Genomic DNA, 23247 nt, shown 5'->3' with positions numbered 1-23247 from the left:
AGGTAAAGGACTGAACTTTGTGTCAGTGCCTTTCAAAGAATATTTCATGCTCCATATACAGTTTACTGCATGTGTGCAGACTGAAACACCAGATTGCTCCATCTGTCTGTACTTCAGAGATGAACTCAAATTACTTATGCAAAGAGAGCATCTAACGTATCTCCATGTTCTTTGCACTTCTGCTCTTGTGCTTTTCATGCAGGGATCTTCAAAGAACTGACAGATTCCCTCCCCCCGGTTTGCTCTTAGTAGTGGATATTGCCTGTTTTTCAGATAAAAGAAAGGGTCACACAAATCTTAAGGGACTAGTCCACTATGTCACAGTAGGCTTGTTTCTGAGATGCGTGTGGTCCACAACAAGCTCTTCCCTTCCTTGTCTTGTGAGCACCAAAATAAACTCCTGCTGAAGAGGAGTCCACCAAAGAGGAGTTTTGTTATGATATGGGGAATGGTTCTGATCAAACCTTATTTAAGTAAAAAAATCACTTCTGTGCTGCAAAATGAAGCCCAAAACTAGGAGTGGTAACTTTTTGGTAAGGTATCGACTTGAATAAGGAAGTGAGATGCAGGTCTCAAACTGTAAAGTCTTATTTGAACCCTGATTGAATCCCTAAGGAAAATGAAAGCGTGGCACATACTGACCCAGCCCATGTGCCCGCTCCAAGCGGGGAGCTGCAATGCCTGCGAGACACAGAGCGGTACCCGACATGCTGCTCTTCTGAGATCCAGTGCTAGCGGGGAAAGGCAGTTTGCTCAGCATTACTGTCACTGTGCAGCTTTCATCTGTCTTCCTTTGTGAGCACCTCTGCAAAGCACTTCTGGAGTGGCAGCACACGTTCCCTAGGAAATAGACAGGCTAACAAGAAAGCAACCTCAGGCCCCTTTTTGTTTCCCTTGTCTCTCACTGGCTTTTTTTTGTTCATCTGCCACTTTACCAGGGCCCCTGTGGTGCTAATTGCGGGTCTCTAGCATGGCCTTTGAGCAGATCTTCCCCCCGGGGCTTTCCCTGTGCTTATGTATTTGCTGTGACATTAAGCACTGCTTATTCCATATTAGGCTTAGCGTGCTCTCTGACAGGTTTTCTCTTGCAAGGTCTCCTGCTCCCAAATCTGGGATTTTTCTTTTCTGCTTTTTATTCAGACCTATGGATTAATATGGAAAGTTCAGTGATATGCAGTCCATATTTCCAGCTTGAAATGCATCTGGAAAATTAGCACTTTCCCAGGGTAAAAGCACAGCTGGCCCTTTGGTGGGTTTGACTGTATCATTGTAGTTAATATACTGTCTTACTGAAAGCTCATTAAATTGGCTTTTACTCCTCCTCTTCTATTTTCCATCACTGCAGATTTAATCTATTTGAAAGCAGTCATCCAATTAGCCTCTCTTGCTTCATTTACTGGGCTGTGCCCGCCCCCTGTATTTTCCAGGTATGTTGTGGAATACCTTTGGAGGAAAAAGTTGCTGTGAAAAGCAGTTTCTCTAGAGCTGAATACATGATTTGCTTGGCTACATCTTTCACTGCTGCTAAAGGAGGAGATAACTATTGGAGGAGATATATGGAGGAAGAGTCTGATTGTTACCAGACTGTCCATCTAACTGGCAATGCCAGAAAAAGCTGGACAGACCAATAGATGATTTATTGAGGTTTTTGCAGGTGATGGCTTGACTGTTTGTTTTTAATTAATTTCAGTGAGACAAGAATGATGAGGGAGTCGAAGTTTTCTCCATGTTATCATCTGCAGTCCAAACACTGTGGTCAAGTGTCTGTTGCTGTAAAGGACTTGTAAATGTGTGTCCACAGAAGCATAGTTAATATAATGCTCTCCTTTCTTGCAGGGGGAACCAATGAGGATCATTTACCGCATGCGAGGTTTACTAGGAGATGCAACTGAGGAATTCATTGAGTCTCTCGACTCCACTACTGGTAATGCACTTGTCTCCTGAAAGCTGGGATTAGATTTGAAATCTGAAGTTTGCTGCAGAGCAATGATACTATTATCCTTACAGCAGCAGGCTTAAAGTTGATTGATGTTTTTTTTGCTACATTTACCTGCTTCACCTAGAGTGGAGAAGGATTTTAACAATTCTTTAAGTCTGTACTTTAAATTTGAACACTTGCATGGCACATGACTGTTCTGCCTGTCTCTCCTTCATGTTCCTGCTCATAATTCTTTTCAAATTCGACAGTTGATATAACTTGAACTGCTGTTAAATGTGCCCTACTATACTCTCCATTTTTGCCTTACTGCTTTATTCCCTACGGACTGCATGAGCTTGCCAAACTGTGACAGCTTCCTTTCTTCATGATCTGTCTGTCCCATAGATGAAGAGGAGGATGAGGAAGAAGTTTACAAGATGGCAGGTGTCATGGCCCAGTGTGGAGGCTTAGAGTGTATGCTCAACAGGCTGACTGGAATTAAGGACTTCAAACAAGGCCGGCACCTCTTAACTGTGAGTCTCAGTTTCTGTTCTCTGGGGTCAGGAGATATGTGATAGAAAATTCCACAAGCATCAGTGAAGTTTCTACTTTTAGTTGTCTGCCTTGTGTAGCAGATTAAGTGTTGGAGCAGATTGACTAATTTACTAGGAACTGAGAAACTCCTTTTCCTCTCGTGTTCCTTTTGGTTAACAATTCTTTGCAAAGACTTTGAAGTGTATAGAATTGATAACGCTAAATCCTACGTTGCTAGAGTTGTTGTTTTCTGCCTTGGCCTTTCTTGAAAGCCAGAGCTGTCTAATACTGGTGTAATAGTCTGGCTTGTATTTTACCCAGAAGTCTAGAAACTGGCTACATTGTCAGGTGCTTTTAGTTTCAGCAAAATCCTGGTACTCATTTTGAAGGTACCATAAAGAATGCATTCTCTGTGTTTTGTAGGTGCTGTTAAAACTGTTTAGTTACTGTGTGAAGGTGAAAATAAATCGTCAACAGTTGGTCAAGCTGGAGATGAACACTTTGAATGTCATGCTGGGAACTCTTAACTTGGTAAGGACAACATGGACTTCTATAAATTGTTTTGTATGGAATCCAGTGAATTTACCTCCCACTGTCGTGTTTATTTATGACAACTACAAGGGAACTTAAATATTGCTGGACTGGCGTTGCAAATAATGTGTTAGCAATTCATTACCTGGAAGTAAGTGGAAATGTGTGTTACAATAAACTGCTGCTGTCTTCTCCAGGCTCTGGTGGCTGAGCAAGAAAGCAAGGACAGCGGAGGAGCGGCTGTGGCAGAACAAGTGCTTAGCATAATGGAGATTATACTGGATGAATCCAATGCAGAACCTCTGAGTGAGGACAAGGTGAGTGCCTGGGGCTCGATGCGCAAATGGAAATGTTGACTGGGATTCAAGGCTTGCAAGCACCTTATTACAATGATGCTGAGCTTCAGGAGCTGTAGAGGTGTGCTAAATGGGAGTCTAAGCCTTATTATGCTTGCTGGCGTGTCTTAGCAGGCCTTGAAGGTAGGGCAAGAGGAGTGCCCTGAATCAAAAACACTGCAAGACTTATTTTGGATGATGTTTGTATAGTCCAGGTGGAGGTTAGTAAGCATTGCTTGGATCCCTCCCCTGATACTTTGGGCCACAGGGCAGTGAGAGGCAGGAAAAGGCACTGCACTGCTTTGTTTTTGAGTGTTTTTATACTTACTGAAAGCAGGGGTGCTTTTCCAGCTAATTGAATAAGAACTACATCTTGAGTACACTGAGAATGAAAAGAGTTTCTTGCTCATCTTTTGAAACTATGGGCTTACAGGAATCTGACCTCCTTTGGGCTGGGATTATTAGACGTTTTTGACTGGAAAATGCTTTAATAGTAGGCTGAAAAAGTCAGGTATCAGCTAGAGGAGTTTTATAGCCATTCCCAAAGGAATCTGGGAATGAGGATAGCTTTTTTTTCTTTATCAGGCTATCTTATCAGGGTCTAGAGCTGTAATCCTTCCAAGACTGGAGTCTACCAGAGTGAGGGTTTCCTTGAAGGGTGTAGATCTATTCCTGAATATAAGTCATGCTCTTCTTCCATTGCAGGGTAACCTCCTCCTTACTGGTGACAAAGACCAGCTGGTAATGTTGCTCGATCAAATTAACAGCACTTTTGTCCGTTCCAATCTGAGCGTCTTGCAAGGCCTATTACGCATCATCCCTTACCTGTCCTTTGGAGAAATGGAGAAAATGCAGATTCTGGTTGATCGATTTAAGCCCTACTGCAACTTTGATAAGTATGTTGTCATAGTTTGACTAAAAGTTTGAAATCAGATAAGCCTGTTTTTTCTCATTGAGGCTTACTTCAGTGTAACGCAAAGCTTCAGAGATTTCTGGTACATAAGCTTAATTTCCTATTTCATTTCTAATCCATTTTGGGAAAAAATGTGTGAGTATGTTGCTTGGATAATAGGCCTTTAAAGTACATTCTGAGATGACGGGTCTGAATAGGTTTTCTGAGTCTGAACTGGAGTGTGTACGTGTATTCAATGATAATGTAATGAGAATTACAGATTTTTGGAGAGCCTCCAAGTCACCATTTGTCCTCCCTTTTCAGGTATGATGAGGAGCACAGTGGAGATGATAAAGTTTTCTTAGACTGCTTCTGTAAAATAGCAGCAGGAATAAAAAACAACAGCAACGGCCATCAGCTGAAAGATCTCATCCTTCAGAAAGGGATTACACAGAATGCCCTTGACTACATGAAAAAGCACATTCCCAGTGCAAAGAAGTAAGAGTCATTACTTAATGTGTGTGGTGATCGTGAACACCCTTCGCTCATTTCATCGCCAAATGAAACAGTCTTCTGAGAAAGCTGCTAACAAGTCCACATTCAGCAGCATTTAGACTTTGCACAGCTGTGATGCAAAGGGTCCAGTGGAACAGTGGGGATAAGCTAAAAAGCCTGTAATCATCCCACTTGTTATCCATCTAAGCTGGTGTCCTGGATATTATGATGCATGTATTTTCTGCCTGTTCCTTACCTGTGACACCAGAACAGAGCTTTTGCTATTGATGGCCAGCTCACAAACAAAACAAATCCCAAGGCTATGAGTTGACACGCTGCCTAATAGCATGCACAGCATAGAAGTGGGAGTGTGAATTTCATTTCATTAATTAATGGAGGAGGGACACGGCGAAGGGTGCTTGTGTTGCCTGCAGCCTATGCTCTGCAAGCTATGTGGCCAAGGGCCTTCTCAAAATGGGTGACTGCCCTTCAGCTGCTAACTCTTGTTTTCTGTGCAGTTTGGATGCAGACATATGGAAGAAATTCTTATCTCGACCTGCACTTCCTTTTATCCTGCGCCTGCTCCGAGGACTCGCCACGCAGCACCCTGCTACGCAGGTAAGGGGAAAGCCATCTTGAAAGCTGAGCAGGGCTTGGCTGGCTTGGTACACTGCTTTTTGTGGTTGTAGCTAAGCAGATGTTTCTCTGAAAGTTGATTCTACACTGTTTTTGTTGGGCTTGGAGAGGCTCAGCAGCTTCAGGTAATTTAAGACTGTGAGCTGTATAGTATTGATAGGCTTCTCAGGGCCTGAGGGCTATTTTAAGAATGCTGTCTATCCAGTGTCTTAGTAATGGCTGGTGTAGAGGCAAGTTGTCCCAGTCTTGTATGCAGTTTTAAGGCCCAAGGCATGAATTGTAGAAGCATTAAAGAAGAAATGAAGAGGATGTCATTGGCACAAATTGTTCTAGATCAGTGCTTCTGTTTGTTTGTGGTGGCTGGGATCAGAGGGAAGAGCTAATGTGTTGTGTGCCCTTTTTCTGAAGAAGGTGCTGTGTTTCAATCTCTGCTAGGTGCTAATAGGTACAGACTCCATTACCAATCTGCACAAGCTGGAGCAGGTGTCTAGTGATGAAGGGATTGGGACGTTAGCAGAGAATCTTCTGGAGGCACTAAGGGAACATCCAGAGGTGAATAAGAAAATCGATGCTGCCCGGAAGGAGACACGTGCAGAGAAGAAGCGTATGGCCATGGCAATGAGACAGAAGGCCCTGGGCACTCTGGGAATGACGGTAATGTCTGTTTGTGCTGACAGCAGGCTATTAATCTATTGATCTTTTATTTCTGTCCAGCTAAAACTGACACACAGGGAATTGTGTAAAATGATTTATTGACAAATATTGTGGAGCTCAAGTGTACAGTTTGCCTGGTGCTGCTGGGAGAGTAAATATAGTTGCTAGTAGAAGGCCGGGAAATGGGTTGGGCATTCCTATTGCAGTGGTGAGGATGATGCTATTCATTATTGTATTTTTAACTTGCTTGAGTTGTTTTCTTTTTCAGACAAATGAGAAGGGTCAGGTAGTGACCAAGACTGCACTGCTTAAACAGATGGAAGAACTTATAGAAGAACCAGGTCTGACTTGCTGCATCTGCCGGGAAGGATACAAGTTTCAGGTAGAGTGTGATAAATTTGCAAAGCCCTCTCACCAACCTGTGGGAACTTGCTAGTGTCCAGTTACGCAAGTCTTGGTGTATTTGCTCTGGGAGGTCAAGAAATCCTAGGTTTGGTTCTTGGAATCAATGACTGTAGAAGTGGGTGGGACATGGAAGTGTGGTTCCATTGAAAACTGGAAAAAAATTACTCAATGTAATTTTGAGATAGGGACTGAGATAGATGAAATACTTTGCAGTGTCAAAATGGCACAAAGTATGAGCTGTTACAGATGTGAATGGTCTTCAACATATCTGTTGTGTCATTGCAGGCTACAAAGGTCCTAGGTATTTATACTTTCACCAAACGTGTTGCACTAGAAGAGTTTGAGAACAAGCCCCGAAAACAACAGGGGTACAGCACAGTCTCTCATTTCAACATTGTCCATTACGACTGTCACCTCGCGGCTGTACGGTACGTTCTGATCACCAGCAGGATAGTGGTGATTGTTACTTTCCAAGGTGTCTTGTGAGCATGGCACCTGGCCTTCTAGCTCAGAATGGGTTTGCCTATGACTTGGTCCCTATGTAGCCTGCAGACAGCCACGGGCTTCTCTGTTGTGGTCTGCTTTAATGTGTCAAATCGAAATCAATACTGGGCACTTAAAACTGAAGTTCATAGCTTCAAGGAGCTGTGAAATTGCCAAGCTTTAGATAGTTTCCTAGAAAAAAAGCTTGTGTACTAATGACTTGCCTGGGTATGGCTTGCTGTCTTAATGCAGACTCGCTCGTGGCCGTGAAGAGTGGGAGAGTGCAGCCCTACAAAATGCCAACACCAAGTGTAATGGGCTCCTGCCAGTCTGGGGACCTCATGTACCAGAGTCTGCTTTTGCTACTTGCTTAGCACGGTGAGTAGAAGTCAGTGCTTCTCAAACTGTTTTGTATTTGGGTTAGGTGAGATGTTAGGTTACCACAGAGGCACATAAATTTCAAACCATCAAATCAAAGATGGCAGCTAAATCTTAGCAACCCTGAGTCATTTCAAGCTATACCATTAAGGGATCCAAGCTAGAGAACATCTCCTAAAAAAGAATAGGTGCCTTTCTGTTTCTTGGCTTTATATTGATGCATGACCTGATAAATTCATTACCTCTCAAGCCCCATGTCACTCCTGCATACATGCCGTGTGCATCTTTAGGAGTGTTAATTCATTTGCAGCCCAGTGACCCCTGTTTTACAGAAGAAACGTATCTGACACCAGCAGATTACTTTCTGTAGCTTTCTAAACCTCTTGATGTTAATGAGTTACAATAACCTGACCACTTACGTAGAGCACAACGAGATTGTTCATCCTGTTGTCCATGTTCTGGATCACTTTGTGTAGAACTTGTACAGTCATGTTAGAAATTAGGAGTAGTAATATTTCGAATGCATTTCTGCCAAGGAGTTGTATTCCAAGCCATGGACGTGGGAAAATAATATCAATGTGTGCATATACGCAGATGGAATTAGCTTTGCTAGATATGCAGATGGAATGAGATTTGCCAGAGTAAGGTTTCTTTTTTGTCAGACTCCCTTTGGGGAGGTTAATCAAAGGCAGCAGTGTGTGCATTTTTGTATTCTGTTTTGTTCTTTAAAGCTGTGCTATAAGATACTGATCAGATTCTGTGTTCTGACTTATTTGCAATGTGGAGAGTTTGTAAAAGGTTTTTAATAAAGTAACACGTACTGCTGTTTTTCAGACACAACACGTACCTCCAAGAATGCACAGGGCAGCGGGAACCCACCTACCAGCTCAATGTCCATGACATTAAACTGTTATTTCTCCGGTTTGCAATGGAGCAATCATTCAGCGTAGATACTGGAGGAGGAGGAAGGGAGAGCAACATACACCTCATTCCGTACATAATCCACACGGTGCTCTATGTCCTCAACACGTCAGTATCTTTTAGTAGCAACCTCTTCTTTCTACTCTTAGTTTTGGAAAAGACTATAAAGGGAAGCAGCCTGTGCTTTGTACGTGTGTGTGGTAAAAAAGGTGGGAAATCACACGAGTTTCAGAGGGAAGCAAATTACACATATTAAGCAGACTGTAACAGGTTTACATTATTCAGAGAAAAGCATTGCAGCTTGTAAACATGCTGGATAACAGGGAATCAACTGAGTAAAAGCAACCGGGACTTAGCTTCTCTTTCCATTCTAGATATAATTACCACCTATGCGGTGAGTAGCAGTGTTATTAGATTAAAGAAACGCTGCCAGCTTAGCTTTTTGTGGAGCAAACAGTGAAGAAACAATACGAAGAAGAAATTGTCAGCTGAAAATAACCTTGGTATCGTTTTTGTCTGACATGAAAATAACTTGATTGGTTTGGGTTCCGGTTTTAATGTACTGGAATTCTCTTGTAGCACTCAGGTTTGTCAAAATGTCAAGACAATCTTAAGATTAAATTTCTTTTTACCAGTAAACAGCAGCATACAAACACTTCTGTTGAAGTGTTTCAGTAATTACGTATTTATACAAAGTGTAGTGTCTAAGTGTATAAATTAGACACCTAATTCTGGTTAATGAGCTGGTTCTGATAGTACAGCATCTCAGGCAAAAATATAATGCCTTTTATTTTTGTAGTTAGATACTGGAAAGTAATATTAATCATATTGAGGGTATAAATGTTAAAATAAATGCCTCTTAAACCAAGGTCATTCCAAACGGAGTGCAACAAAATCTCAGCTCTCTTTGCCGCCTGGAACTAATCAACATTTTGGCTCTAATACAGTTTGGCTATTGTTCTTAATATCTATCGCCAGATTCCTCTCCTATTGTTTTCTGAGTCCCTTGAGAGACAAATAAATGAAACTATTCTTTTCATCTTGTAAGTCTGCTTAGTGGGACCAGAGAACCCGCTGTGTGGCTGTTGTATAAAAATGCATTATGTAGTTTCCAAACATCACTTTTTTTTTTATTTTCTAAAGATGTGTTTGATACTAAATGTAGAAGATAAGAACTACTGGTTGGCTACCAGCTGCATGATGTAGCAAATGAAAATTTCATGAAATACTAACACCCAGACACAGCTTTATCTGTTAGTGATACTGATTTATACCTCCTGCTAGGGAGGACATATGTAACTTAAAAATCGAGGGACCTACCTGGTTGGCAGACTCTTCCTGATGAAGTAGAGCAATAGACTGTGATAAACGGCTCTACATCTTTGCAAGAGTTGACAGTCAGCTCTGGGTCATCCTGACTCCTGAGGAAAGTGAACCAGGAGACAGGAAATAAATACAGATACAGATATTTAAAATATAAAAGCTTACAGTAAATATGTTATTTTCTTTGTTTTTGAAATTGGCCTGTATCTCCTCGACTGCTTTTGCAGTAGATGGAATTCCATGAATTGATCCTCAAGCCTTGGCTGCAGGAGCTGCAGTCACATGCTTAGCATCAGCCAGGCAATGGTACAGCCTGAACACACGGAATGGCTGGCCTGACTCTTTGTCCCCTAACAAAAGGAAAAATAACTTCACAACGGGATTGCCCTCTAGTGGGGCAGTGCCAGCTGGCCTAGAAGCCTCTCTAGTACGATAGGCAGCTTCATGGAAAAGTGAGTGTGCTAGACTTGCATGCCTCGTTGTGAGCAAACTCTCAATCAGTGGATGAATTTGGGAAAAATCTGGCAGTGCAAAGCTAGAGGTGTTTTTTCCTGTGTAGAGCTGCTTAAATGCAGTACCCCAAAGCTCCTGAGGAGTTGCAAATAACATACAAGAGCCAAGAAAACTGATAAAATTTCTTGTGTTTCAGAACTCGAGCAACCTCGAGGGAGGAGAAAAACCTCCAGAGCTTCATGGAGCATCCCAAGGAGAAGTGGGTGGAGAGTGCCTACGAGGTGGACGGGCCGCATTACTACACCGTGCTGGCGCTGCACATCTTGCCCCCGGAGAAGTGGAAAGCCATGCGAGTGGAGATCCTCAAGCGACTCCTCGTTACCTCCCACACGAGAGTGGTGTCACCAGGGGGAGCCAGCAGGTCAGCCACCACCTACTGCTGCTCCGCAGCTGCCAGCTTGCTCGTGTTACTGTCACAGTAGCCACAGCCTCACACAGGAAGCTATGGGGAGCTGAGGAAAGGAGTGAGCATATTTTAGAACAGCAGATATTAACCCTTTCTGAGTAGTTTTGTGCTCAGTGTTGCAGTTATGGGAGGAGCATTCAGTTTAGTTGATTTTTGGAGTAGATCTGTCAGTCGATTGGTGAAGGCAGTGCTTTTCCTAGGTGCATAGCTAGAAGTTAAGATGAAGACCAAGATGCTGATTCTTCCCCACTTCCAGTAAGTTGTTGTAAGTAGAGCTGCTGTTGTGTGCTCTTTCAGAGCTGTTAGCATGCTCTGTGCTTGCCTGACTGAAAAGGCTGTTTCTGTTTTCTTTGTGATCACTGCAACAGCTTCCTAAAATAGAAATAGAAATCAAATACCATTGCTCTCAAGAAATAAAAAAAAAAAAAAGAAATCAATAGCAGCTGTCATGCACTTGAGAAGTGCGAGAATAAATGGCTGTGCCTGCCTGACAAAGAAAGTATTTCCAGAGAAGGAAAGGGAATTCTAGTTTCTGAAAAGATGATTTTAAATAGCTGTCATAATTAAGAATAAATTCCTTATTATTCTAAGTCATCTTAAAGGGCATTCTTATTCTGATGACATTAATTATGCGTTTGATAAAGTAATTACATTGTAGTTACAGCATGCATCAATGCTATTAGAGGCATCAGAAGAGCTTCCTTGCACTTAAAGGGGCTATAGTACCGTTTTCTGTGTTAGTTTCTGCTGTTCAGGCTCAGCCTGTTCTGTGTTTGTGTCTCTCATTTACGCCACTGCTGCCTGAGTTTTGGGAGAGGAGGTGTGACAGGCACAGGAGATACTATCTTGGAGAGCTGCTTGCTCAGAAACAAGGGAGTGCAGCCTTTCATGTGGCCTGCAGAAGAGGCTGGTGAAGCAAAGCTCCTGTGTGGGATTGCTATGGATGTTTGGTGTTTTTGAAAATCCTCAGTTAATGATTTTTCTTTCCAAACGTATCTCTAGGTAAAGACGTAACAAAAACATTGAAATGGCTACAACAAGAAACTTCCAGCTAGCCCTCTGATCTCTGGAATTTCAGGGGAGAATACTCAGAAATAGTTCTCAGGAATTATGTCAAGGTTTATTCAAGGGCTTTCTTTAATCCCTGCAGACTAAGAGAGCACAAAGCCTTCCACTGATAATACCTCTCAAATAGAAATATGGCAATTCTGATTTCCAAGGTCTTGTTTTATTTATTCTTGTGGAAAATCAGGAGGAGGGTGATGGACGGTGAAGTTCTCTGCGGATAAGTGCCAGTACCTTGGCTCCACAGGCTGAGGCAGAGAGGAAGCTGGTGTCTGTAACATCAGAGTAATGTCTGCATACAAAAAATTAAAATTAGCATTCCATGTTAGAAGCAGTACAGGGGTGTTCTCTGGGAATGCCACCATTCCGAGTACGTTGGAGTGGTGCAGACTGAAGGTTGACGAAATGCAAGGACTCACTGCCACCTTTGCTGGCAGAGATGGAGGGAAGTTGCTATAGCAACTATCAGTGCATCTAAAAGCAGCTGAGGATCACCTCCTGCTCCTAAAATGGGCGTGTAAGTCTTATTAATGAAGATGCAGGCAATGCTATGCATTCCCCTGTGTTAAATGAAAGCAACAAATACTGCCTGTGCCCTGTTAGGTGTTCTATTCAGCTGCTCAGTATCCTTTCTGTGTTACAAAATATAAGACAGAAGTGGGGAGAATCTAACCAAAAATGTGAGACTCATAAATTCTGACAGTTTGTACCCCAGGGCATGTATCTCCTTGAATAGGGATGAAAGTAAATAATTGCTGCAACCCACCTCAGAAGGCTCTCGTAGCTGTTGGCTCGTTATCCAGCACTGCCTCCCCTGTCCCTCAGAGAACTTAAACCATCTCCTGTCTCTGCCAGCAGCTACAGCTATTGCAGTTTGTCTGCAGGACCAAAGGGAGAGACACACAGCAGCTTCCATGTTTTAGAAACTCTTTGAATTTAAACCCGAAGACGAGGTTACCAGGGTGGATGGGAGTTCTGGGTTTGTCCTTTTTTTTTGGTAAATATAGTTTACAAATGCCAAACAAATGAGTCGAATGGCTAATTACCTGCTTGTTATTACTGAACCAAGAATTCTAGCTAGAAAAATCCGGTAGACACTTTGCAGCATAGCTTTCATGTGGGGTTTGAGGGGAGAATATTCTTTGATTTTTTTTTTTCCTGTGCTCCTGACTGAGACCTTTGTAAAATATTCATGAAAGAAATGAGGCTCCCAAAGTGTTAATATCTAACTTTCTGCTGGAAATCCATGCATAGCTGATGAGCCTGAACCAGCTTACATTAATGAAAACGCAGCAGCTATTTGTGAAGTAGATGTTCCAGAAGGTAGCTACCCAGACTTAACCCACAAGGGCCTTTTAGTTTTCAATTAAAGGAGCAGACTCCAATTATACCAAAAGCAGTCACATAAAAAGAAATTCTCTCTTGCAGTACTTGGGAGTGTAGAATTAGCCTCCCTCTAAGTTGCTGTTCTTCCCGTGCAAATTTAGTCACCTTTACTAATTGGTTTTCCTTTAAATAATTAAGCCTGGCTGCCCAAGCAGACTGCCACCTACCAAGCTGTCTGTTCCAAGGGAAAGAAAGATCGTGTAGTCACACAGACATAACCTCTTAAAATAAGAGCAGCAAGATGTTCATATCACACACAAAAAAAAAACACAAACCAACTTGTGTCAGATTGCAGCTGGTGGTCAGATGATACCCTTTTGTCCTGCTGACTTCTGTCAGTGGCAGCTGGACTGGTTCTAGATACATTTAAAAAAGCTTTTTTTCAAAGCTTTTAAGTGGCGAGCAGGAAGTATCTTGTGACAGAGGCAGCTGTACCTGAGAAACGCATGCAAGAAAATTCCAAACCCATTAGAGTTGCTGGCAGGGAGGTTCAGCCTTGCCTCAACCTGTTGGTGATTAATCCTTTAAACTTTGCGAGCTGTTATCCCAAGACATCTCTACACCTTTTATAGCATTTTTGCAGCCGGATGCTGAAAGTCCAAAGGCAGAAGTCCTTTCATGGCCATAGAAATCTTGTTGATTACAAGCAGGTATTAAATAAAAATTCCTCCATTTCATCAAGGCTCCTTTTTTTTGGGCCAGGGTGAGATAGTTCCCTCAGAGTCTTTCAGAAACAATTCCATGAAATAGAAACAAAAATACATTCTCTGTCATTACTACAGACTATGTCGAAGACCTGGATTTAGTTAATTTTGGGGGAATCTGCTATGCCACAACCAAGGAGCAAACAGATGTACATTCTTTTTCTGTCTTTGTTGGAAAAAGAGCTTTGCTGTTGAATTCCTATGTAGTCTTAGCAGTCCTTTTGCTTCTTTGCTTGTTTTCTTCCTTTTATTGGCTCACCTGGTTTGGTTACAGTAGGTACAGCTTGTAAAGCAATTTCCTAGCCACAGGAATCAGTGTACAGAAATCGAGGATGCCCAATGTTTGTTTCATGTCCAAGACCACATAACAGAGCTTACTGAAAGCCATTCCCCATGCGTATTATCGATAGGCCTTTTGGCCGTTTCAGCTTTCGTGCTATTCATCAAATCGTTCACCAAAGCATATGAGTAAAGTGATTAACTCAAAGATTGATTTCATTATCTTCCTAGAATGACAGATAAGGCAGTGAAGGAATATGCAACGTACCGCTCTGGCCTTCTCTTCTGGGCCCTTGTAGATCTCATCTACAACATGTTCAAGGTAAGAAAAACATTAAGGTTCAGCTGTAACTGCTTTCTAACCTGAGGAACTTAATGCATTTGAGTTAGAAGGCAGGGTGTGAAACCCCTTTATCCAAGATCCTCATAAACTTGGCCTGCCTGTGTGAACAGAAGGGCTGCAAGAGGCTGTCTGTGCTTTTTGCACTCTAGAAATTTGGTATCTGAAGAACTGAGAAACTTTTCCAGTGTGCAGCTCTCCTTCTGTACGTGTACTTGCTTATTTTCCAAAAGGATGTTCAGGACTGCACTGGGGAAACACTTGGGTGAGGAAAGAGATGGGGGCATCGCCTCTAGCAAACAGAAGCTTGTAGCTTCCAATGAGGGTAAATAATTAGGGTGAGAAAATGCCTGCAACCTTTTCTGCACTCTGTACGAAAAGGTTAAAAAGTCATTTGTGGGGTAACTCTTTTATGTGGCTTATTTACAAGAGGCAGGGGACTTAAGTCCAAGGGCATCAGGAGGAGGCAACAGATTTTGGAGTTCTTCTTTGGGCTGGTTTGCACTAACTGGTCCCGTTTGCCCCCTTACAGAAGGTGCCTACCAGTAACACAGAGGGAGGCTGGTCCTACTCTCTTGCTGAATTCATACGACACAATGACATGCCAATACACGAAGCTGCAGACAAGGCCCTAAAGACCTTCCAGGAGGAGTTCATGCCAGTTGAAACATTTTCCGAGTTTTTGGATGTGGCTGGTAAGCTTTGCTTTCCCTTTTATAGGCTGCCTTATGCAACTCGTGACTTGAGACAGCAGCATTCCTGACACGGCGGCGGCAGTTTGTTTGTGTGAGGCAGAGAGAGGAGGAGACCTTGGCACTCCAGCTACTGCCTCAGCTATTTCACAAACAGATGAGAGGCACACTTGAGCATCCCCAGACAGGAAAATTTCTCTCACCTGATCCTGCAGGTCCTCCCCTGCTTTGTTAAACATAACTACTTACATCACAGCTTAAAGGTGTTTTGGGGTATATGTGATTTAGAGGCTGGTAAACAGATGAGGCAGCCATTCAGTGCAGTGCGAGTTTCTGCCGTAGGGATTTTATTTATCCCCAGGAGCTGCTGAAAATTCACTTACAGAGAGTCTGCTCTTCTCTTAAGAGTTCCAGTGCCTTGGGCCAGTCTCTCATTGTCCAATGTATGGAGCTAGCAGGGTCTGTGTAGTATCTCTGTTCCACAAGAGCAAGTATGGATTTAACGTATACACCTCGGTCCTGCTACACATGCATTCAGCAAGGGTTTATCTTCATCTGCTCCATACTTAAAATAACACTGCAGCTGTCATTATTAACTTACTATACATACACCCTAGCACAAATCCATAATGTCGGCAGGAGAAACTGCTTTGTGGAGCTAACTGTTCTGTATTGTCTTTTGTTTAAAGGGCTCTTATCAGAAATCAGTGACCCTGACAGCTTCCTCAAGGATCTTTTGAACTCCATCCCCTGAGCCACCAGCACAGAGAAGCGTTGGGCAGAGACTACACTAGCTTGCCTTCCATCCCTTTGTGTTCCTCCTTGTGCAGCCTGTCCCTTCCCTGAGGAGTGCTGCAGTTTATTGGGTTTTTGTTTTGTTTGTTTGCTTTTTTTAATTATTATTAATATTTTCTACAGTTTTTCTTCCTGGAGTGATTTGGAATTTAGATTCGTTTTATCTTCTGTTTCACTGCTTCTGTCTGTAAAGCTTTGTCTATTTGAGCTGGTTGAAAAAACTTGTACAGAGGAATACATACCAGTAAATCTTAATGCTTTAGTGTGCACCTCTTTGAAGTTAAATAAATCAAACAAATGGGTAAGATGGGTTTGACTAGTATTTTAACCATGCAGTAGCTTAAATGCCAAATTCTTTCCCATCTTTTCTTTCAGAGCTCCTTCTTTCAGGGCTCAGAGCTGTTGCTCTTTATGGCCCATAGTCTGGACAAGGAGACACAGGAAACAAAGGACTTGTAGTGAACAAAGCAGCAGACTGGCACTGTGTTTACTGATTGTACATGCAGAGCAGGTTTCCCATTGTGGGACATGAGCCTTAGAGACTCGTGGATTGCAAGGACAGTGAATCCTTCCACCCCTTCCTCACCTGGGTGAGGGGAGCCGTGCCAGCTGCAGTCACCTCCCCTGGCACTTCGTGTTACCCCTCTCCAAGGCATGCTGCATATCACGGGCTCTTTCCTGACTTTATTCTCACCAAGGCTGTATTCAAAGCATGCTTCTTGTAACACACTGATGGTGATGTTACCTCGCAGAGGGATGCTACTCACATCAGATTTCTTTTTATCTGGTAAAATTTTCAGCTTTGAAGAATGCATGGAAAATAGACACTGCGCACTTCTTGAGCTGGCCACTCGCTCTTTCGCTAGTAAAAGCTTGCGTTTTGGTGTGCATGCCCTGACTTGAAGCCAAGTACCTGTTTTGAGTACAGCCTTGCCTTTTCTCACTGAGTTGTGCGTGCTGGTAACCTACCTTCACCATTACCTCTGCTGTCCTGTAACCCAGCTGACACGTGGTTAAGCTGGAATCTAATAAAGCTTTCCCTGTCTTCCTCGTCTCTGTTTGAACTTGAATTTCTGCAATCCTAACGCAGTCCCATCATGCAGTGCCCCATAAATAATAATTATTTTAGAGGCTGGATAATTCAGCAACCTATTTGATGCCTTTGGTTAGTGTTGAGCACGTATTGTGATTTGACGATTAGCAGATGGTTGTAGGCTCTCCTCGCCTCTGTGGGTGCTTATTTCCCTCCTGGCAGTTGGATGTGATTCTGGGGAGGAACACTGAATAGCAAGTTACCTCAAGGAGTTTGGGTTCGTGTCTTGTCAGCTGGGTAAATCTGTCCTGCTTTATGGAGATACAGGAGGGGGACTAATGTGTGTAGTTGGTTTCTCTTTAATATGGCAATATTAAACTTTCAACCAGTGTGCGGTGTATCCCTTGCACCACATAAAAGAGAAAAACTCCCTTTGTTTTTAAAAGCACTGCAAAGTCAAACCTAACAGTCTTCTCTCCAAACAAGCAGCTGTAGCATAGCTGACGGGTGGATGTGCAGATTGTGCTTACCAATACCAGTGTACAGTAGCTTGAACAATACTAAAATTCCCTTTCAAGTGAAGGACCTTTCAAGTCAGTGTAATTTCTGAAAGCAGCAGTAAATAGGTAACATGAAAGCAACTTTTTATCATAGGGAGAGTTCGGGTGCAAGACTGAAACCCTAACGTGTTTTGACTTTGTTATTTGGGTAAGATTGTGTCAGACTGGTTAAACTCAGGACAGGAACTACTCATGGGATATCTCAGAAGCTGGGGAGGGAGGAATGCCAAGCCGCTTTGCTGCCTACAGAAAGGTAGAAATGGAGAAATACCTTTTCCTCTTCAACACAGCTTCAGTGTTTCAGGTTTTTGCTTCACAGCTGTTGCTTCACTGAACCAAAGGAGGATGTGAGAAATGCCTCGTGCGCTGTCTTCCCACACTAACAAGGTAACTTCAACAGAGCTCGGGCTTCTGCTAATGCAAATCCTGGTGTAACTCCATTTGTGGTGGCACAGGTCTTTGGAAACATCCTCTGCCATTGCAGGAACTGGTAAAGTATGTACGAGCAAAATATTTCTCCCCCAGTGCAATTGTATCAGCAGCTCCTTAAGCTTACCTGGAGCAGAACATGGGGACCATTTCTTGCCTGACATTTATACAAGTGCAAAAAAAAAGCAGGATTTTGAAAGGAGATCATAAACTGTCTCCTTATCGATACAAGTCAAAGTGCAATAAACAACTCAAACCATTCTGGAGGGTTTTGCACAGGTCCAGAGATGTATTTTGGAAAATGAAGTCATCGCATCAAGGGCCTCAAGCACGAGAGGGCTGACTGATGGGGAAGCCTGGTATGAAAAGAAGGTGGAAGCAGCATGATAGCAGATAAAAGATAGCAGAATAGCCTGGGAGGGACTGAGGACAAACAATAGCGACCCCAGAAAAGCTAGAGAGGGGCAAGAACTGAGAAAGGCTATAGAAAGCTTCAGCTGAGGCAGGTTTTTTTTTTTTAGAATTGTTTGCAGCACTGCACAAAGGCAATGCACTCCAGACTGCAAAACCCCCAGCAAGGTGGGTGGGAATTGGTCAGCCTGGGATGTCAGCAAAGATTTTTGGGAAGTGTTTTCCTTAAATTAAGAGGAGCAAGGGGGTTGGGAGGGGGAGAATTGCCTCAAAACAGGTACGAGTGGCTCAGGTTGATGAACCAAACCACTAGCTGGACATTCACATCGATCCCTCTCCCACAGATAGTTTATTTGAAAGATATTTTGGGAACTATCCTTAGATGCCCGAAAGGCTGTGACCTCTGTGATTGCTCCACATCTGGCTTTGTGGGTTAGAGCTTCCCCAAGACAACCAGAAATGATTGTGGTGCCTGTTCATGCTGGGTCAAACCTGTGTGGTTGTTTATTAATTAATTTTGAGCCAGCAGTGGGTGCAAAGGCCCCTGCCAGCCTGAATTAATTTGCTGCCACTGCTGAGATGGTTTTATCCCTCCCTGTGGGTAGGCACAGTGGATGCTCTGTCCCTGGGCTGCCCTATGGGGTCAGGAAGCCTTCATCCCCCTCTCCTCTGCATTGGTACCAGCACTCCCAAGCAGGTCTAGAGCTGAGTTCCTCTCCTCTTTGTCTCGCCACAATTGCCTGGATGTGTTTTTGAACCAGCCACGGGGTTACGACTGCTGAGCATAAACACCCTGTGAGTGGCAGCGCCTGGACACTGCGGGAGATTCCCCAGAGTTTTTCCGATGGAGAAGTGATTTATCTCCCCAGGCACGCGTCCCCATGGCTTGTTTTTCAGGCAGGACGCTCTGATTTTGCCTTTGGGAAGATCATGGTGGAGCCTCACCACGTAAGTGTTGGGCTCTTGGGCACCACTGCAGAAATTGAGAGCAAGAAGCTTCCTGTCCAAATTCCAGGGAGTGTTACCATGTGTATTATGGCACCGAAGGCTCCCTTTCCTACCAAATCCCTGCTGCTTTCCCCTGTTGTGGCTCAGTTTCTGCTGGGGCACTGCTGAGATGCTGCTCAAGGTGTTTCTGCACCAGGCTCCTCCCTGCCTCAGTTTCCCCCCGGCAGGAGCTCACCGGGTCTCTGCGACCCTTCCCGACTCCTCACATGATGCAAGAAGCGTTTCTGCAACGTGGTGAGCAAAACCCCTGCAGCAAACAGCACAGTTTGTGCGTGACAAAATTCACATCTTTTACAGAATTTCCATCTTTCTGTAAACTTTCTGGAAAGATGCTCAAGAGGTTTTGAGGTGAAAGCACTTCAGGGCTGCGCCCCCTCAGAGGTGAAGATGCAACAGCCAGGGGTGGTTGACCCCTTCCTGCTTTCCAAGGGGGAGAAGAAAAAGGCTAAATCCCCACCCCCAGAGTTTTTTTTTTATTTTTATTTTTTGGCAGTGGTGATAGGGCTCCCTACAGCTCCCAATTTATTGCCTCTACAGCCCGTTGCAAGCTCCTTTGCCTTTATAGAAATCAGAAAGCGTTTCGCTTTTGAGGCAGCGTAAAACCAGGCAGCACTCCAGCAAGGCTTGGAGGAGAAAGCAAAAGAAAGGTGCAAGCTGTAAAATGTTAAAAACAAAGGTGCTTCACTGTAGGTTCGCTCCAAGCCCCTGCCTCTGTCCCTGCCCCACGACTCCTCCTGCGCTGCTGCGTCGCACTTGTGCCGCCGGCTGTAGCCACAGTGCTTCTAACGGGGCTCCAACACGCAGCAAGGACAGGACTAAGGGCAGTGGGGAAGCACCCTGGTGTCTGCATGGGATGTGGGCAAGCAGGGCCCTGGGGCAGGTATTTTCAAGCTTTTTCGTAGAAGAGAATGGCTTTTTTGGTGTTGTTTTGGGGACACCGGGCACTGCGCGAGGTCCAGGGGGTGGGAATGCCACCTGCTCCACTCATCCACCGCCCTGATGAGATTTCAGAGCAATTCTCTTAATCACGGGCTGGGAAACCAAACTGCAGCCCTGGCAGGGCGGTGAGCAGCACGGAAACCCCCCTTGCAGCAGCATTTGGGCAAACAGCTTGTGCTGAAGGAGGGGGGGAGGAATAACAACAGAAAGGCTTTGACCGGGAAAATGCTTCAGCCAGGGGATGTTGGGGGCTGTGGAAGAGTTTGCCTCTCCCTACGTGGGATTTGGGCTTCAGCTCAGGAGCTGGGTTCCTGGCCTTGAGGGTGGAGGAATCACAGCCTTGGGGAGCAGGGAGAACTGAAATCAGTGCCCGCGTGTGCCGGTCCGATAGAATCAGGGCTCCAGCCCCTAACGGGTGGCTCTGATCAGCCACTGTGTTGGCGGTGGTACCGAAAAGGAGCTTCTGCCAGGCCGTTTTTTTAATCCTTTTAATGAACAGACACATACAGCCCGGCTCCATCCTTTAATTATTCCTACTATTTGATGACAAAAAAAAAAACTATTTGCTAATGATGAAATCGGACATTAAAGGCACGGCTCCCCATCTCCAGGTCATTCGCATTTCTCATCCCTCGGTCCGCGCTTTACCCGCTGTCAGCAGTTCTGCCTTAACGAGCTCGGTGACTGAGGCGGCCAGCACAGAGGAAAGACATCCACGGGCTGGCACTCACTGACGAGCAGGCAGGCGTCTGTCAGGGCGCTCCACCCCGGGACATTGGGAAACCCTCGGGGAGAGTGGCTCCAGCGAGCTGAGTCAGCCCCGGTGATGCACGAGGCCGGGCAGCGGGTTCAAGGCTGGGCAGCACAGAGCAGCCCCTCAGCCCTGGGAACCAGCCATGGAGCGGAGCAGGGAGCCAAAAAGTGCCCAGTGCTAGGGGAGCAGCAAACCAGTGCAGGCCAGTGCTGGCTGGGTTATCTCCCAGTGGTTGCTCCCAGTCGCTCGTCGACGCCTCCAGCTGGCCTTTGGCCATCCCAGGAGTTATTGCTGTGTTTTGGATGGGAAATTTTGACTTGGCGGTGTACAGAACTCCTCTGCTGCCTGTGGGTCCTCCAGCTGCATGGAAGCAGGGAAGCACCACGAGCTCTTCTGCTGTGCCCTTCAGGGGGATGCCAGCAAGTGCCTGAGCTTGGAGCAGGTTTGTAGGGAGAGGAGAGCTGGCGGCACATGAGCACAGTGAGCACAGAGCAGCTCCAGCATCTTTGTGCTGCCATCAGCTCTTCTCCATCCTGGGCACGTACCGGGCTGAAATCCCACAGCACAAGGAATGAAGGTGCTGAGTGGGTGAAAAAGTCTTCGAGAGGTAGCTGAAGCTGCACCTGAATGGTGTGGGATGGCCACGCGTGCTCTGCTCCGCTCAGTGCAAAGTGAGGGGAGGCAAAGGAGAAATGACCAGACAGGGACAGAATCACCCAGCGTGGTTTTGTGCCTGGGTTAGCCAGCACAGCACCCCTGGGAGCTTAGCACTGATGGGATTGAAAGCAGGGATTTGGGCGCACGCAAAACTAATGCTGCAGCATCCTGCAATTATCCTTGATAAACTGCCAAAGCAATTAGTGTGAGCTAAAGCACACCTGCAGTGGCCTGTACAGGCTTATCGGGGCATATTTGCTGCCCTACTCAATACAGATGCAAATATTTGGTTACTGAGGAAGCCGTGAACATTGCCACAGTCTCCAAGGCCATCCCATGACGTGTCTCAACCACTCCGGCTGGCGGATGCTCTCCCCAAATCATCTCTATCTGTGTCCGAATCCCTGTCCCCTTAACTCACCTGCAATTCAGGTCAAACCCGGTGCAGAAGATTTGTTTCCAAAATATTGATCTCATCTCCATGCAGAAGGGAAGCACTGGTATCACTGGGATGGAAAACATCCCGGCAGGAACACCGGCTCACCAGCACAGGGCACGATTGGGGTGGGAGGTGATGCAGGGAGTGTGTCCTTCCGTCTGGGGCAACAATTTTGGGAAAATCTTGGGCGCCCAGGAGATCACAGAAACGTGCACAGTCAGTGGTGCCCCTCCCACACATCCTTCAGGAATCAGTGTTGGTGAAAAAGGCTGGATGCAACACCACCACTGCCTGCAGACCCCAGAGGTTCAGCAGGGGCCAGATCTGGCAGAGGGGATGGGGATGGGTCCGGTGCTGGAGGCGCTCAGCCCAGCTCTGTCTTCTGCACCAGTGAGCGGTGCTTGGAGGGCAGATTTAGCAAACTTGGAAGAGTCGGAGTGAGCTCCTGGCAGACTTTCCGTGCAGCTGCATTCTTCTTTGCAGTGCTGGCATGTAAAGGAAAACCAAATGTGGCAAATTGAGAGTTTTTTTTACCCCTGAAAAAGGTGTCTGGCCAAGGAACAGAGCTGTAATGGGAGAAGGTGCTGGGTTTCAGCTCAGCTGTTTGCATTCCACATGGTGCTAATGGAATAGGTAGAAAATAGAGTGGGATGAAAAGCTTAGAAAAGGCAAGTTTGGGGAGGAGAGAGCTCCTCAGAAGGCAAGAAGGAGCACGCTGCTGCTTGTGGCAGCTTCTAGCAGCTCTTCTGCATGAGCAATGGTAGCTCCCATCCCAAATATTTTCCGTGTTCAGAGTGCAAGGTGCCCCCCAGTGGGGCTTTCCACATGGTCCTGTCTCTTATAACCCCCTTTAGCATTGCTTTTTACTATTATTTTCCAAAGTCTGTGTTATATATGATTATTATGCCCTCAAAGAAGCTGTTTTCTGCAGTCTGCCCCCAGTGGCTGGCAGGGCCATAAGGTACAGCATCCTCTATGTTAAATACCCATCCTGGAAAGATGCCTGTAAAAATTCTGTCAATTCTTATAAAAAAAAGCCTGGGTCATGCAAATCACCACTTTATATACCTGGGCTCCAACCAGCAGATGTGGCCGTTAAGGAAAACCCAAAGAAAGCAGAGACCTGGGATGATGCCATGGGGACAGCAACCACTGAGTTTTTCGGGGGTAATGCGCAGCCGTTGGGTTTTTGCATGATACAGAAAGCCCTGGGCAAGGATGTTCCCAGGCACCAGGGCTCAGCTGACAAATCCCTTGTGTTGGTGTCTTCCAGGCTAATGAAGCACCGAAAAAATGAGTACAGGACCACTAAGCAGATGCACAAAGCAGCCC

The 23247-nt window shown here is 45.0% G+C and overlaps 1 protein-coding gene across 5 annotated transcripts in view; it reads left to right on the top strand.

The window, feature by feature from the left end:
- Nucleotides 1-16739, top strand: part of UBR4 (ubiquitin protein ligase E3 component n-recognin 4) — a 77918-nt gene extending 61179 nt beyond the window's left edge. For all 5 annotated transcript variants that reach the window (XM_084494837.1, XM_084494836.1, XM_084494835.1 and 2 more), the window contains 16 exons: nucleotides 1837-1924; nucleotides 2324-2451; nucleotides 2876-2983; nucleotides 3181-3300; nucleotides 4024-4214; nucleotides 4535-4708; nucleotides 5224-5323; nucleotides 5777-5995; nucleotides 6264-6377; nucleotides 6686-6828; nucleotides 7136-7261; nucleotides 8096-8290; nucleotides 10155-10379; nucleotides 14090-14180; nucleotides 14731-14893; nucleotides 15580-16739. In XM_084494837.1, the coding sequence (XP_084350963.1) occupies nucleotides 1837-1924; nucleotides 2324-2451; nucleotides 2876-2983; nucleotides 3181-3300; nucleotides 4024-4214; nucleotides 4535-4708; nucleotides 5224-5323; nucleotides 5777-5995; nucleotides 6264-6377; nucleotides 6686-6828; nucleotides 7136-7261; nucleotides 8096-8290; nucleotides 10155-10379; nucleotides 14090-14180; nucleotides 14731-14893; nucleotides 15580-15644 (2250 nt within the window). In that variant the 3' untranslated portion in view covers nucleotides 15645-16739. The remainder of the gene's footprint in view (nucleotides 1-1836; nucleotides 1925-2323; nucleotides 2452-2875; nucleotides 2984-3180; nucleotides 3301-4023; nucleotides 4215-4534; nucleotides 4709-5223; nucleotides 5324-5776; nucleotides 5996-6263; nucleotides 6378-6685; nucleotides 6829-7135; nucleotides 7262-8095; nucleotides 8291-10154; nucleotides 10380-14089; nucleotides 14181-14730; nucleotides 14894-15579) is intronic.
- Nucleotides 16740-23247: the final 6508 nt, after the last annotated feature.

The sequence above is a fragment of the Aythya ferina genome, assembly GCF_964211825.1.
Source record: "Aythya ferina genome assembly, chromosome: 21".
Lineage (NCBI taxonomy): Eukaryota > Metazoa > Chordata > Aves > Anseriformes > Anatidae > Aythya > Aythya ferina.
The sequence above is the reverse complement of the archived record's forward strand: the minus strand, read 5'-3'. Positions and strand labels throughout refer to the sequence as shown.